The following is a 15081-nucleotide window of genomic DNA, read 5'->3' on the forward strand; positions in this document are numbered from 1 at the left end:
TTCAACGAGTATGCCCCGCACATGTGGTGCCCAACGGGAGCCATTACGAATGTGGGTGAGAGACACAGACTCTACAAAGGTACTCTACAAATTGTAAGCAGGTCTCTGGACAGATGCAGTCCCCCATGGGAGCCGTGTTACGGACACGTGGATGTATGTAGGTTGCTCATGATAGTGGCGGTCCCCATAAGAAGCCGTCGTCTCATTCATTGTGTGTTTGATGAGTGTTCATGCCAGATGTGCTCACCAAACGGAGCTGTTAAAAAGGTCAGTGCTTGGGCAAAGTGGTGTTGTTCACGCATAGGTGTATGTGTATTTTATGCTCTTGATGGAGACGGTCCCCCTTAGGAGCCGTCTCCCAGGTCAGTGCTTCACGGATGGGTGTGATGCACTCGGTCCCCAATGCGAGCCGTCTCAAACGCGGGTGTCTGTGAGGCGGCTCCCATTGGGCACCGCGCCTATCAAGCAAATTGGTCAAGCCCCACCCTTGATACGGTTCCCATATTCAGCATAATACGGGTGTGTGCAACGGCTCCCATTTGGCACCGCATTTCACTTTCAAAGCATTGGGAGCCATCTCTATCATGAGCATACAATAAAATATACATGCACCTGCGTTTGAGACGGCTCGCATTGGGGACCGAGTGCATCACACAGACGGTCCCCAATGGGGGCCGTGTTATATTGGGCAATGCGACAAGTTTGCTTGACACGGGTGTCCCCCATTGTAAGCCGCCTCGCATATGGGTGCTCGACCGGTGTGCTTGATAGACACGGTCGCAGATGGAAGCCGTCTTACAGGCCGGTGCTTAACACGGCTCCCGTTGGGGGACCGCATCCGTCAACAGTACTGATTAAGCAGCCCACATACTAGATGGAACCAGCAGGGCTTAGGGTGCTGGGTGCACGTACTTGCTGAATGCGGTAGCCGGCTCCCAATGGGGACCGCCAGGGTTCAGGGTGCATTTATGTAATAGTCATGCACGGCTCCCAATGGGGACAGGAATGCACGGCGCAGTGGTTCCAACAATTAATTGGTGGCGCGTGTATGTAAAATGATGGCACGGCTGTCGATGGAGATTGGCCTTGCGAAAGTTTCATGAGGCTCCCTTTGGGGACCGCAGGGCTGGACACAACGCATGGCGCTCCTCAGGCCGCCCGCTAGGGTGCAGGGTAAACTCAAATGTATCGTGTTCACGGTCGGATACAATGCCGGATGATGTGGTGAGGTGCGGCTCCTAAGGGGGACCGCTTGGGCGCAGGGCTCACTCAGAGTGGGGCCGGATGTCCAAAGTCCCCGTTAGGCAAGCACAACTATCGATTCAGGGCGTCTGCTGCCTCGCTGCATGAGGCTGAGGTGATCTAGCGGGTCAGTTGACGTGTTCTTCGGTTTACGATCGTCCTCGTGCATCCACAGCATCGGGCCGTGAATTCTGATTCACGGCATAGACCGGTTGGTTGGTTGGTTGGTTGGTTGGCTGAAAATATTAGAAGGCAATCCAGAGCTCATCAGCGCTCACAGACGACCCAACCAACCAACCAACCCGACATCCGCTCGACGGCAGATACCATGAGCAAAAAAATACAGACCGCCGTCATCTGTGCCCTGCTCGCAGGCAGGAAATTCGTCTTTGATGATCCAGACACCATCATGGACATATACGGCCTCGGTCCACAAATGTTTAACGTAGAAAACCCCCACCTCACGCCAGACGAACTGGCATCCGTCCAAGCTATGATGTCGGACGTGGAAAAAGCGCGTAGCCTCAAGGAGAGGTATAGCATATTAGAGGGCACAAAAGAAACAGCGTACGCCGCCGGACGCGCAGCCCTCAACATATGGTGCAAGCGGCAAATGATCCACAACAAGATGGGCGTGAGGATCGACGCGGCATGGCACAGACTGGAACTCACACCTGTGCAGCTCATTAACGAGTCCCCCACAGCTGGGTTCCCGGACGTACGTGATGCCGACCCGGCGAAGGAAGACATCGCGCTCGCCCTCTTCGGTGATTGCGCGCTCTCTACAACGTTGCGGGGCGACTTTCGTGACGCCCTGACGCCGATCATTCACCATAATTGGGAGCGTCACCGGAAGGTGTTTAAAAGGGTAGAAAGGTCGTATGCTAAGAGCCAAACGGACGCGAAGGACGCTTGCCAAGGTAAGCCGCCGTCCCATGTTTCGCTCGGTCTACATGCCTACGGCCGTGCATCAGAGATCGAGAACGCGGAGAAGGTCACGTCAGACATGCTGCGCAAGGCGACGGCAGCCGTGAAGAAGCTCGGCGACGCGCTTCAGTGGCTTCCACACGAAGTCGAAGCAATACATGGTATCGCCGAGCTCGAGGAATTTTTAAAACAGGTCGTCGTGACCGCCGTGGCCAAGGCCAAAGGCATACCAAAGGAAAAGTTGGCGCCGGACATCGCTGACCCCAAGGACACGCCAGGAGGTGAGTGGATCACATCGTCTGCCCGATGTTGCGCTTAGTCTGCGAATTGTCGTCAGCGAAGCGGGGGCGCGCCCGTGCTAGCAAGATCAAAAATGTGTCTTTGAGCGCGGCCGGTGACGTCGACACTATTTGGCCGGTATACGTTCAGCTATTCCGTACGATCCCGACCGAACCAGACCCTCCAGCCATCGAATTCGAAGGAGCGGAAGATGATTCCGTCTGGGGCGACTCAAATGACCTCGGCGTCGAATCATTTCGAAACTGCAACGACGCCGCACTCAACACTCAACTGCGGTTTCCTGATGGGCGACCTCCGCTATTTGCAGAGTTCCGCTCAATTAGCAGAAAGTGTGCCTGGGATGACGGAGCCGCGGACGAATTTGTCAAGGACAACCCGGACATGCTCCCCCTCAGCCTTCTCTGGCACCAGCGTGTCGGCATCGCCTCAATCATTGAGAAGATGTGGTTGGACCACGAAGAGCCCGATGGGGTTCCTGGCATGCTCATTGCTGATGAGGTCGGCGTTGGAAAGACGGCCTTGGTGATGGGCACCATCGCCTTCATGATGGACACATACTGGCGAGAGCAATATGAATTAAAAGAGGGTCAATCAGCGGGTCAATCAGCGGGTCAACGGCCACCCGAGGTACCCCCCCCGGCTCCCATCATTTGTGAGTGTCATCACTCATAACGGCTCCCATTGGGAGCCGCGCCATCGCACCGCTCATGTTGATGTATTTTGTTAACAGCGACACGTCCGTACTTCGCTGGCCAGAAATCCATGCCGAACCTTCCGCACATAATCATCGTGCCGAATTCCTTGCTCGGACAATGGGGATCTGAGCTCCGTACATTTTTCGCACCGAAAACAATCGAGATTTATGTGTATCCGACGGCCGAAAAGGATTTTGCTGGCTTCTGGACGGGACCTTGGGCAAAGTCGGCTATGCCCCTCATCAATCGAATCATTCTCGTCACACATTCGGTGCGTTGATTGTTTTCATTAATTGCGTGGGCATCTACGGCGTACTCACCGTCGCTGCATGCGTCATGCCAGGTCTTCACTACCCAGGGCAAAGCGTTCGACATTCGGAAGGGCAAAGCCGGTCACAACAGCAAAAAAGCTTCGGATGAAAAGCGGCACGTCAAGAACAATAAGTTGGAGCATACCTGCATCTGGCACAAGAGAAGGTTCGGCCTCTGTGCCGTCGACGAAGGTCATGAATGGAGAAATCAAACCGGCGGGTGGTATGCCGTCCACGCGGTATTGGACGTGGCCTTCCTGCGGTTGATCACCACCGCCACGCCGTTGTTCACCGGCCCAAAGGTATGTGTGTGGCCTTACGTGGGGCAGGCCGTCCAGCTCACGTACATTTCACGCCTGCGCAGGATCTCTGCAATATCGGGCGGCTGCTTCGCATCCCAGGTTTAATGGGATTCGCCGCCGACGATCGGGAGGCGATGCACTGGAAGAAATTGCTTGCCGCGCGCCGCGTCATGACCCAAGACGACAAGGAGGTCGCAGCGTCTCACACCGTCAAGCGACTGGCCGGCTCCAAGAGCCAGCTTGATGAGCCGATATCCAAGATTCGTGTGCGGCAGCTGACCAGCAACTGGATCGCTCAAATCAGGAAAGCCTTCGCTGGACGCGTCATTCGACGCACGGTCGATTCTCGGCGGTTCGACGGCACGAAGATCAACGACAGCTTGCCCCCGTACAAGATGATGATCGTTCCCGTGAGCATGGACGCTGCTGAGCTCGCAGTCCTCGAGAGCGGTATGAAATCTTTGGCCAGCAAGTGAGTTTGCGGTGCTTCATATGACCGCCCGCATCACGGCTGATGTTCCGCAGGGGCAAGTTGGGCGAGCTCGATGATCCCAACGTATTCAACTCGGTGAGTATCCATGCGGTCCCATCCGGTGCCGTCGCATCTAACTCGCATTCCATTCCCCAGACCTTTTATCTGGAAAGTCGCACAAAGGTCGCCTTCCCATATCATGATTCGCCCATCTATCCGGCCGTTCGCACTTTGGACCAGTACTACGAAAAGCGCTCAACAAAGGTGGAGACTCTTATGACAATTCTCAGATGGCATCTCAGTTCGGACGCCAACGGCGTCTACCGTGATCTCGACAAGAAGCTCACGGATGAGGAACAACAGCAACTAGACGAAGAGTATGACCCAGCCACGGACCTGGATGTTGTCGGCCATCATGCCCTCGATACCCACCTCCCAGACCTCATGAAAATGGGCAAGCGAAAGATCTTGGTTTTCATGGAGTTCCCAATGATGGCGCCATTGCTAATTTCGGTGAGTGTTGTTGTTGTTGCCGCGGCCGCGCCGGCAACTCGTTTATCCTTATGCTCACCTTCGCCTGCAAGATCCTCAAGCTTTTCGATATATCAGGCACTCGCTCTCAGCGGCTCGAACACCATTGACGAGCGGAATGACATTATACACAAGTTCAACACCGTGCCAGAGCACCGCGTTCTGCTGTTTTCGACCGTCGGCGCCGTGGGCCTGAATCTCACGGTGGCGACCGTCGTCATTCTCTTCGTGAGTCATTCTCGGCCGTCTGGATCATTATGGCATCCAACGGACTCACCCTCATGCAGGATCAGTGTTGGTCGCGAATGCTCGTCAATCAAATCATCGGTCGGGCGTGGCGTCTTGGCCAAGTGGAAACGGTGCTGGTATACAATATGGTAGCGCTCGGCACGGTCGACGTGCTTATGGTCGACCACGGCGAAGGCAAAGGCAAAATGCTTGGCCAATTCTTGGACAAAAATCAAGGTATGGAGACGCATATCCATCGTCGAGAATCATACATCTGACCGCGCGACTTCATCCAACTGAAGCCGTCGTCCACACCATTCAGCGCGCCCTTACAGGGCAGAGGATCAGAGGCGATGAGGGCTATGACGAGAACGATGACGATGACGATGAGGAAGACGAGGACGAGATCACACTCTTAGATGGTCCGCCTCGTACATCCCGTACCTCTGCGTCGGCCGCAACCTCCGCCGCCGGTTCTTCACGCAACTCTACGTCCGCGGCATCTCGACAGTCTGCCACTTCTACTTCAGATAAAAGTAAGCCCAAGAACAAGGTCGCCCGGACCTACGGTGGCAAGCAGCAGGCTCGGAACATCGAGCGGACCGGTGACGACAACGGCGATTTCATCGACCGTTCGACCATCGAGATTAGTGAAGACGATGAAGACGGCGCGCCTTCCAAAAGCCAGAGGAAGTTTACTGGGAAGGGCAAGGGCAAGCAGGTGATTGTGTTGATCCCGCCGCCGCCAACACGCGAGGTAAATCAACCGGCAACCGCAAGGGTCAAGGCCGAAGCCAGGGCAAAAGTCAAAGGCAGACGTCGGTTCCAGGACGTCTATTCCCACCCAGCTTGATGAAACGACTGTGCCTGACGATGGAACACAGCAGTCACCTGTCGGTACCCAGAAGGAGCCTGACATGGACATCACCGGGTCCCAGGAGGAGCCGTCCATTCCTCCTGTCGACAATGCAATCCCGCCCGTCAGTTCTACCAACAATGCCATGCCGGATCCACGCCCATCGTCTCCAACCCCGGCTTCATGTAAGTGGTGACCGTTCATCATTCTAGACACCCGCTGACTACATGAATGTCAGCTTCCATGCCAGAGCAGACAGACGTCGATCCGGACAGCCGCATGCAAGTCGATGAGTCCGCTCGACCGGAGTCGGCCGTGGACCTGCCACAGGTCAACGATCAGTTCGCCTTGGATGCACCCGGCGGCACCCAGACTTCTATGCAGGTCAGCACCATTCATCGACAATGCATCTGGACCCCGCAGCGGGACTAATCGCGCATCTTGATCTACAGGATAGCATGGATGTCGAAGACATGTTGGGTGATCGGGGCATGGCTAACCTCAGGTTGACGCCTGGCGACGATGATGGTGAGGAGAGCGATGAGTACCCACCATGGAACGGTCTGGCCGGTGATCAGCACTCTGGCGAGGAGCGAGATTCGGAGAACCTCGACTACCCGCCACCCTGGGGTGGTCTTTCCAGACCTGAGCACTCCGGCGGACAGAAACGCCGTCGGGACACCGTCTCGACCATGTCTGTGGCGTCTCCTAAGTCCGGACCTTTGAAAAGTCCTCCTCGTGTTCGACCTCCACGCAAGAAAGTCTTAGTTGGTGAGCAACACTCAGGAGTCGGCGGTTCATCATCTCCGCGATCTATATCTGAGGGTGCTAGTACAAACCTGACGTTGAATGGTCCCGTCACCGTGCCAGCGAGTTTCGGCCGGTGATTGTTGTGCCCACCAACAATGTCCTCATACATTTTCATTGTCATCCGCATCCGCGCTGTGTTGTTCATACTATTATCGGTGGTCTGTAGGTTGTCGTAGTTTGTCGTTTTGATGTGGTGATACTAAATCGTTAGCGGACAATATGTATGTACTTGGACTGAGAGCGTGTGTGATTCCAGATCAAGCTCATGAAGCAATGTGCAGCCCGTGTCAATGACAGAAACGGCTCCGAATGGAAGCCGAGATATATTCATCCTGATCCAACTCCTGCTAAACCCATGCACCGGTCCCCATTGGGAGCCGTCTCACAGGTAGGTGCTTGGGTGCTTGTGACATGAAGTTCCTCTTAGGCGGCTCCCATAAATATGCAGCGTGTCTTTGAGGACTTTTCCGGCTGTGTGTGAAGTGTAAGCACCCGCCTGTGAGACGGCCCCAATAGGGGACCGCGCCCTATCATGAGCATCGGACATACATGCACATGCACCTGTGAGGCGGCTCTCAATGGGGACCGCATCTGTCAAGAGCGGATGTCAAGCAACCGACCTGCGAGACGGCTTCCACTGGGGACCGCTTCTGCGATGGACAATTGTCAAGCACCCACCTGTGAGACGGCTCCCATGGGGGACCGCGCCTGTCAGTAATCTTGACTTCCTTTGGGAACGGTCTGGGCAGTGAACAATTGGTGTGTGTGGTGCGCCGTCCCACTGGTGGGTGCTTGACCAGTGTGCTTGCCCGGAGCGGTCCTCAATGGGAGCCGCCTCGTAGGCAGGTGCTTGACATCCATTCTTGACAGATGTGGCGGTCCCCAATGGGAGCCGCAGTCTCACGGCTGGGTGATTGAAGGTGATTGAACAATCTTCAGAGGACCGGTCCCCAAAGGGAGCCGTCCCACAGGCATATTTAAGAACATTCGTGGCCAGAACATCCGGGTCCATCCTTCCCTCATGTGCCACTGCCTTTCGTTAAACAGAAACCGGGGGCTCAACGGCCATCGCCATGGTTGGTTGGTTGCCTCCCTGCACTCAGACGGCTCCCCATGGGGACCGCATCTAACCTAAATACCATTCAAATGTAAACTTTGCCATGAGACGGTTCGCAATGGAACTGTGTCTGTCACCACACATTTTGAGATTACTACATTGCCTGTGAGACGGCTCCCGTTGGGGACCGCTCCTCTGAAGGTCGCTGTTGAATCACGCAGCCGTGAGACGGCGGCTCCCATCGGGGACCGTATCCGACGAGAACCGATTGTGCAGCACCGATCTGTGAGACGGCTCCCATTGACGACCGCCCCGGGCCAGCACACGCACCTGTGAAGCGGCTCCCATTGGGGACCGCACCTATCATACACACTGGTCAAGCACCCACCAGTGAGACGGCACACCATACACCAAATGTTCACTATACAGACGGCTCCCAAATGATGTGAGGATTATTACTGACAGGCGCGGTCCTCAATGGGAGCCATCTCACGGGTGCATGCATGTCTGAAGCTCATGACAGGCGCGGTCCCCATTGGGAGCCGCAGTCTCATGTATGGGCAGGTGACAAATCTGTTTGACACATGCTGGCCCCATTGGGAGCCGTCTCACAGGTGGCTGCTTACACCTCACACAGCTGCTTTCAGACCATTCAACAATTGAAGGGATCAAGGGATTGACAGCATTCTTCAGAGCTGGCATCAACACATTTTGAAGACAATTTGAGAAACACGTCAAGCTGATCTTCGATGGTACCAGGCAGGGGCAAAGGTCTCAGGTGTGGATCATCAGTACAAAGGTGGAGTGCAACATTGCACTATGGAGGCTACATAGCACTCATAGTCTGGTTGCAACCCCCCCTTCAATGGTGTGTTATATATCACCAGTTGTGTGCTATATTGCACAATATTGTGTATTGTATCTTGCAGGTTAACTATGTAGTGCTGCCACTATATCAAAATAACATAAAACAATTGTTGCCACTTGCCTGAGTTGAACTCGAGACTCTTCAGCAACATTGTTCACATACTATAATGCACTGGACTTAGAAATATTTTTGTTTCACTTTCTCCAACAACTTTCTTGTTGTCTTAGGTCTCTTTGCTGGACAGTTATAATGTTAGTTGAGATATGTCTATTGGTTGGTTGGTTGGTTGGTTGTTAATTCGAAGTTGAGCAGCCCCAAAAAACAACTCAGGCTTTGTGGAAAAATGGCAGTCTCAACTTGAATGCCTTCTTGGTCAATGATATTTTACTTATTGATGTCATAGCTCACATTGTTGCCACCCCCTGCTGGTATTTCTGTCTGACACTGTGACTCTATTGATGGTGTATATGAAATTTAAATATTTTAAATATTTTGTGGAGAATTCATAGCTGGGGTAGTAGTCCAGGAGAATGGTGTAGGGAACTAGTTTCCTGTGGCCATGTATTGACAGTTTCTACTTAGCTTTACTTACCCCTTTCCTTTGTTTATGTTGGCATTCTGACTGCTTACCTAATCATCAAAACTTTGCCTACACTTCCACTCAGTAGTAGTATTCAGTTCATATTCTGGTAGCTTCCCCAGTTTGTAGCTTCCCCAGTTGTAGCTTCTTCAGCTCACTAGATAGCTCCTAATCCCAAGTTCTAGCCCTATTGTCTGGAGTGAGACCATCCCTCTCTCTCTCTCTCTCTCACACACACACACACACACACACTCTCTCTCTCTCTCTCCCTGCTTGAGTACTCCCTAGTTCAGAAAGCCTGGGTCTTACATTGTTTTCTCTGACATAGCAGCTAGGCAGCAAGACCCAACACTTCCTGCACTTCAGCAGATTTGTTGTACCCATAACAGATAAACTGGATAATAAGTGGGATGGGGAAATATGACAGAAGAATACAAGAACAGGAGAATAGGGTTAGATATGCAACATTGTCGACAGATGAAAGTGAAGCTAATGATATCACCAAAGGGCTCGTTAGTGAGGATTGGAGGACTCTCAATGAGATACCATGTATTGTTGGTTGGTTGGTTGGTTGGTTGGTTGTATAGAGGTGCTTGTCAGTAAGCCTCATCACCGCACATGTGCACTAATATCGAAGAACCTGACATTATTCCAGCATCTCTTGGCAGGACACTGCATGTCCACACCTGTGATGACTTTCTCTGGAAAACCCTCCCAAAGGAGTTAGAGCACCTAGGCTATGTACTTGTTAATTAACCTGAACCTGAACCTGACAACCTGACAGTATCTTGATGCCTGGCAAGGCACGACACCCCCATGCTTGTATTAAGGGCATTAGGGATCTTAATGCTCAACATTGTAATACACTGATCTATGCCCTCAAGTCAGGCACCCTCACCATACGAGCAGTTGTGGATGGTGCTGGCCATGCACACCTCACCACCTGCAAAGATCCTGTCCTCATAGGAGAGGCTCCCCTAGCTCGCTCCATACACTTCCATGGTCGACCTTACATTGACATAGTAGCTAGGCAGTAGGGCCCAACACTTTCTGCTCTTCAGCAAATTTTTTGTACCCACACCGCATTGACCAAGATGGTCTTCCCCCTCTGCCTTTTAGGTGCATTGGCAATGCCTTGCCAGTGCAGTTACCATCCCATCAGAGCAAAAAGGCAGGTAAAGATGAAGATGGAGGCTGAAGATGAAGGCTATAGTGATAATGAAGATGACAGTGCAGGGTGAAGACGAAGATGGAGGTCCAGGTGAAGATGAAGATGATTTACCTTCCATGTTTGAGAAGCTCACAAACATACATCCTCTGGCATCACAGCCTGCCAATTCCATATTTCAGAAAGGTCAAGTCCAAGGCCCTCCTGACACTCCTGCTGCCTGTTTACAAGTTAATATCATTTTGGACTCCTTGAAGTCACAGACGACAAATCATGGTCTCTTATCTTCCTCTTACTGCAAGTACCACAGCCTGAACAACCAATCATGTCCTGTGACTCGTAAGCAGACTCCTGCTCCAATCAAGCCCTCAAGCTCTTCAACTCTATCCATTTCCACTACTCCTGATTATGAGAATAGAGAAGGGAACAAGAACAATGATAAGGTGAAGAAAAGGGCTTTGGTTGGTTGGTTGGTTGGTTGATTCAGTTCACAGTAGTAACGACAATATCTTCATAGAAAACCTCTGCCCAACAAAGTATCCAAGGTTGGAATGAGCTGCCCACCTAAGCTCAAGAAATATTCTGGATATCTGATGGTAATACCACCCTCGAGGTTGGAGGTGTCCTCTTCAAACTCCACTGATACAGACTCACTGACCAGTCAACTTTTTTGCTGGCCTCTTGGGCCAGCAAGATGTGTGCATGGATGACAGTGTCATGGTTGGTTGGTTGGTTGAAAGTGATGAAAACAGGGTGGTGTACCATTTGTAACCACTGCAACCACTGCATCCAATTCATGCACGAAGTCGACGTCATGATCTAGATAGATAGAAATGAGTGTTTCGAGAGTCAGTCACAATTGGAAAGTGAGTATAACAAGTAGATGCGTCGAACAATGTATGGTGACTGCTAATAGTGTATTAGGTCACTAATGCAAACCCAAGTGTACCTGAGTTGTGTGAGTGTTATGTCTAGGAACTCTACATTGAATTTATCTTCAGTCATTCCTCACTTGATCATGTGATGTGACTTTGGTGGTGAATGCTATGTTACATTTTACTATCAACAATCACACTATACATCAGCTCCATCAAGATTGTGCAAAATACTATCATTGCAATTTTCACTATTTGGTAATTCTTTCTATTTTGTATTTATCTTTCCTCTCTAATTCTTCCTTGTAGTTCCTCCTGTAATTTTCGCATTGTGGCCTGTTTTGTAGTTATTAGTTTACATGTATTGTAGTAGTTGAAATATAATTTGGAACTTTTTTTTTTGAGTTTTGAGAACACTATCATGGCAACAACAAACAGCTATTAATAGAATTTGTTTTGAGTTTTGAGCTATAAGAGCTATGAGACCTATAATTGCTATAATAGTTGTGGTATATTTCACCCAACTATAGCAACTTTAGAGAGCAATATAGGGCTCTATAATAGGCACTTGTCTATAGATCCTATGGTGAGTTGCTGCACTTGACTATAGAGGAACAGTTTTTCCTCATGTGCCACATTTGTCACAGGATTGTCACAATCTTATCAAATGATCAAGTGAAGAATGACTGTGGTCTATCTTATCATCTTTTAACTATGACTATAAACAATAAAAAGCTGCTTAAAATGTCATTTGACACTTGAGGAGCAACTCCTTGATGATGTGTGCTAGATGCACTGCCAGGACAGACTGGCTAGTACATACGGCTCTCATTGGGTGCCGCATGCCGGATGTACTGCTTGGAGGGACGGCTCCCATTGAGTGCCGCATGTACTGCTTGGATGGACGGCTCACATTGGGTGCCGCATGCATGCATTGCTAGTACAGACGGCTCCCATTGAGTGCCGCATGTCAAGTACGTACATATGAGGCGGCCGCCAATAGGCATTGTGTCAGTCAAGCACGCATCTGTGAGACGGCTCCCATTGGGGACCGCAACTGCGTAGAACACTGATCAATGACTCAGCTGGGAGACGGCTCCCATCGGGGACCGTGTCTGTTAAGTCCATTACAGGATCACTCAGCTGTCATGCAGGTTCCATGTGGGACCGCATGTATCAAGCACACCATTCGAACACCTGCATCTTAGGCAGTGCCGCACAGGGAGGTGCATATATATCATACGCTCATGGTACTGATTAATGTTATCCCCAATAGGAGCCGTCTCAAATATGATGGTTGGTTGGTTGGTTGGTTGGCAGACGCGGCCCCAAATGGTAGCTGTCTGACGGGCGCATAGTTATTTACGCCGTACATTGGACAGTGCCGGTCCGCAACGGAAGCCGTCTCACAACCAGCCAGCCAGCCAACCAACCAATCAACCAACCAACCAACCAACCAACACAGTGATTCAACAGGTACTTCGGTCAGGCGCATTTGATTCACATAGCACTTACAAAGAGCCGGTCCCGGTTGGGAGGCGTCTGACAGGCAAGCAGCTAACACATGCGGGCCACTGAGGCAGCCGCTCATTGAAAACTGACGTCTGAGCGCGGGATTAAGTAGTCAAAAACCAACCAACCAAGAAGCCCTTTTATATTTCTCATATGCGGGCATTGGTATTTCCTCACCCACAGCGGCTCCCATAGGAAGCCGTCTCATAGGCCGTTACATGATACATAGCTGAGATAGTAACAACATGAACATTAACAACATTAACAACAACAACAACAACAACAACAACAACATTAACAACAACATTATCTTATCTTCCCCATCGGCCATCGCATGCATTGTTGAGAGTCTTCCATGGACTGTCGTACTGCCAGTTCCGGTTCCGGTTGTAATGGAGCTCGACGGCCTCTCCTCACATCCGTCTAAGCTTGGCGAAGCTGTACAAGAAGCCATTGCACATATCACTTCACACATGCGCTCGCATTCCACATCCCTAAAAGTACAAACTTCTAAAAGCAACTAATACTGTACTGTAATCAACGCGGTGCGCGAAATTAGAGGCGGCGGCGCTTTCTGCCCGAGTACGCAGTTAATCTCGCCGACTTCCTTTTTCAGTGTACCAAGGGCCGTCTCAACAATGGAGATCAAGCCAGGCAGCACTTGGATCCTCCCCGCCAAGTACGCATCCTCTTTATCGCTCTCTGAATCTTCCTCCCCCTGGATGTCGGCCTGCTTCCTCTTGTGACTACTGTTCAGGAGTATGTATGGGATAGTTGTGTTCGAGGAGCCGGCAACCGGCTGAGGTGTTGGCGAGGGCGTGAATTTGGCCTTGGCCTTGCCTTTGCCCTTGTCCTTGGCCTCGGCTGCAGGCGCAGACTTTGGGGCAGGTCTGGGCCTAGGAGACATTTTAGGTGCCGTTGGAGCTACGGCAGGCTTGGGAGTCGCGGTGGTTTTAGGCGCCGTACGAGTCGCAGCAGGTTGGGGAGCACCTGGAGCCGGGGTGGCCGTCGCCGTCGCTTTCCCTTTGTCTGCACTCCAGCAATCAATGGTGAAGTCGGCAGACAATCAATTCAGAGAACTCACCAGGGACGAGCGAACATGCGACCTTGAGCCGCTTGCACTCGCGGCAAGCCGCTCCGGCAGGAGACTCATAACACTTGCGACTGCAGTCAGTGCAACGGTTGCATGAGACCGGATTGGCCTTAAGGGTCTCGGTCTCGGCGCTCATGGTCGACGTGAACTTTTGAAGTAGGTTAGGTTGAAATAAGAAATCACAACAACAAACTCACCTGTACCTTCGGGTCGGCCTTCTTATGGATGGAGGTTGTCGAGCCCTCTGTATCTAAGTCGACGTCGAACGGATTCTGCTGCTTTCGCTTGACAGCAGTCGATTGTCTGGTCTCGACAACCTGCTCCTCGTCCGCGTCCGACTCTTCGTCTTGCTGCTGCTGCTGCTCCTCCGCCTCCTCTTGCGGCTGCTCCAGCTGTTGCAGGCGAGTTTCCTCCGGCTCATGGGCAACTTGCGGGTGCTGCTGCTCGTCAGGATCGGTTAGCGTCATCGCCTGGGCAGCTGAACTTGCCTGCATCGCGACAGCGTCCTTCATTTTGCTGATCTCGCTCTGAAAGGCCAGGTGTTTGAGCCTGACTTGGCCACCTAGCTGCCTTTGTGCGATCGTCAAGTCGAGCGGCGGGCTGTTTGCCCTTGAGACCTTCAGGCAAGCATTGAGTTTTTTCTGGTGTGTGATGTGATCAGAATGCGAAAAACACAACAAAGAACACATTGTTGGTGGCGACGTACTAGAAGTTCGGTCCAGCGCCGGCACCATTCTTCCTTTTCAATATACAGCGCGCCGTTGTTTTCGGCAGGAGCTGAATCGATGAGCCCTTGCATACCGCCACAGAGGTCTTGAATCTTGTCTTTGAGAGCGGAGGTTTGCTTGTTATCGGCCACAGCAGGAGGCAGAGCAAAGATATCGATATCTGCGTCGTCAGGAATCATGATAAGGTGAAGATGATGAAAGAAGGGGAAAAAGATCGAAGAAGATGCGAAGGCAATTTATAGGGAACAGCGACAGTCCGGTTACTCGCCCTTATTTGTGGCGTAATTCATAAATTTCACGGTTCATAAACCCGATTTGGCAAATCATAATCCCAGATCACGTGCCACGTACCAGAAATTTTGCAAAGTCCGAATTCTGCGAACCGCTGACGCTGGACAGTCATCCTACACAACCCGGTCAACCCGGTCAAAGATAACATACCGGTCAAATAAATATCAGCGTTTACAACATGTGAAACGGCGCCGCCATGGGGGACCGTTCGTGTGGTGGGAGTCCAAATTTGATA

At 51.6% G+C, this 15081-nt stretch overlaps 3 protein-coding genes across 3 annotated transcripts; 1 reads left to right on the forward strand and 2 right to left on the reverse strand.

Moving 5' to 3' along the window:
• Window positions 1-1570: 1570 nt before the first annotated feature.
• DEU56DRAFT_756342 (uncharacterized protein) lies at window positions 1571-6751 on the forward strand (the record flags this gene model as incomplete). Its single annotated transcript, XM_041350012.1, has 14 exons — window positions 1571-2162; window positions 2217-2450; window positions 2489-3121; window positions 3200-3435; window positions 3508-3777; window positions 3840-4249; window positions 4303-4345; window positions 4406-4762; window positions 4859-5008; window positions 5068-5245; window positions 5311-5840; window positions 5893-6049; window positions 6103-6248; window positions 6317-6751. 14 exons carry the CDS (start codon window positions 1571-1573, stop codon window positions 6749-6751), a joined length of 4371 nt encoding a protein of 1456 aa, XP_041208179.1.
• A 3575-nt stretch (window positions 6752-10326) lies between these two features.
• On the reverse strand, window positions 10327-12229 carry DEU56DRAFT_756343 (uncharacterized protein; the record flags this gene model as incomplete). The annotated part of the gene is made up of 8 exons (XM_041350013.1): window positions 10327-10386; window positions 10492-10567; window positions 10644-10749; window positions 10912-10981; window positions 11002-11166; window positions 11360-11391; window positions 12046-12159; window positions 12205-12229. The coding sequence occupies 8 exons, from the start codon at window positions 12227-12229 to the stop codon at window positions 10327-10329; spliced, it is 648 nt and encodes a 215-aa protein (XP_041208180.1).
• A 1025-nt stretch (window positions 12230-13254) lies between these two features.
• On the reverse strand, window positions 13255-14734 carry DEU56DRAFT_756344 (uncharacterized protein; the record flags this gene model as incomplete). Its single annotated transcript, XM_041350014.1, has 4 exons — window positions 13255-13763; window positions 13819-13975; window positions 14025-14468; window positions 14534-14734. 4 exons carry the CDS (start codon window positions 14732-14734, stop codon window positions 13255-13257), a joined length of 1311 nt encoding a protein of 436 aa, XP_041208181.1.
• Between the last annotated feature and the right edge of the window lie 347 nt (window positions 14735-15081).

Source organism: Suillus clintonianus (assembly GCF_016758775.1).
Source record: "Suillus clintonianus strain FC179 chromosome Unknown DEU56scaffold_38, whole genome shotgun sequence".
In the NCBI taxonomy this organism is placed as follows: Eukaryota; Fungi; Basidiomycota; class Agaricomycetes; order Boletales; family Suillaceae; genus Suillus; species Suillus clintonianus.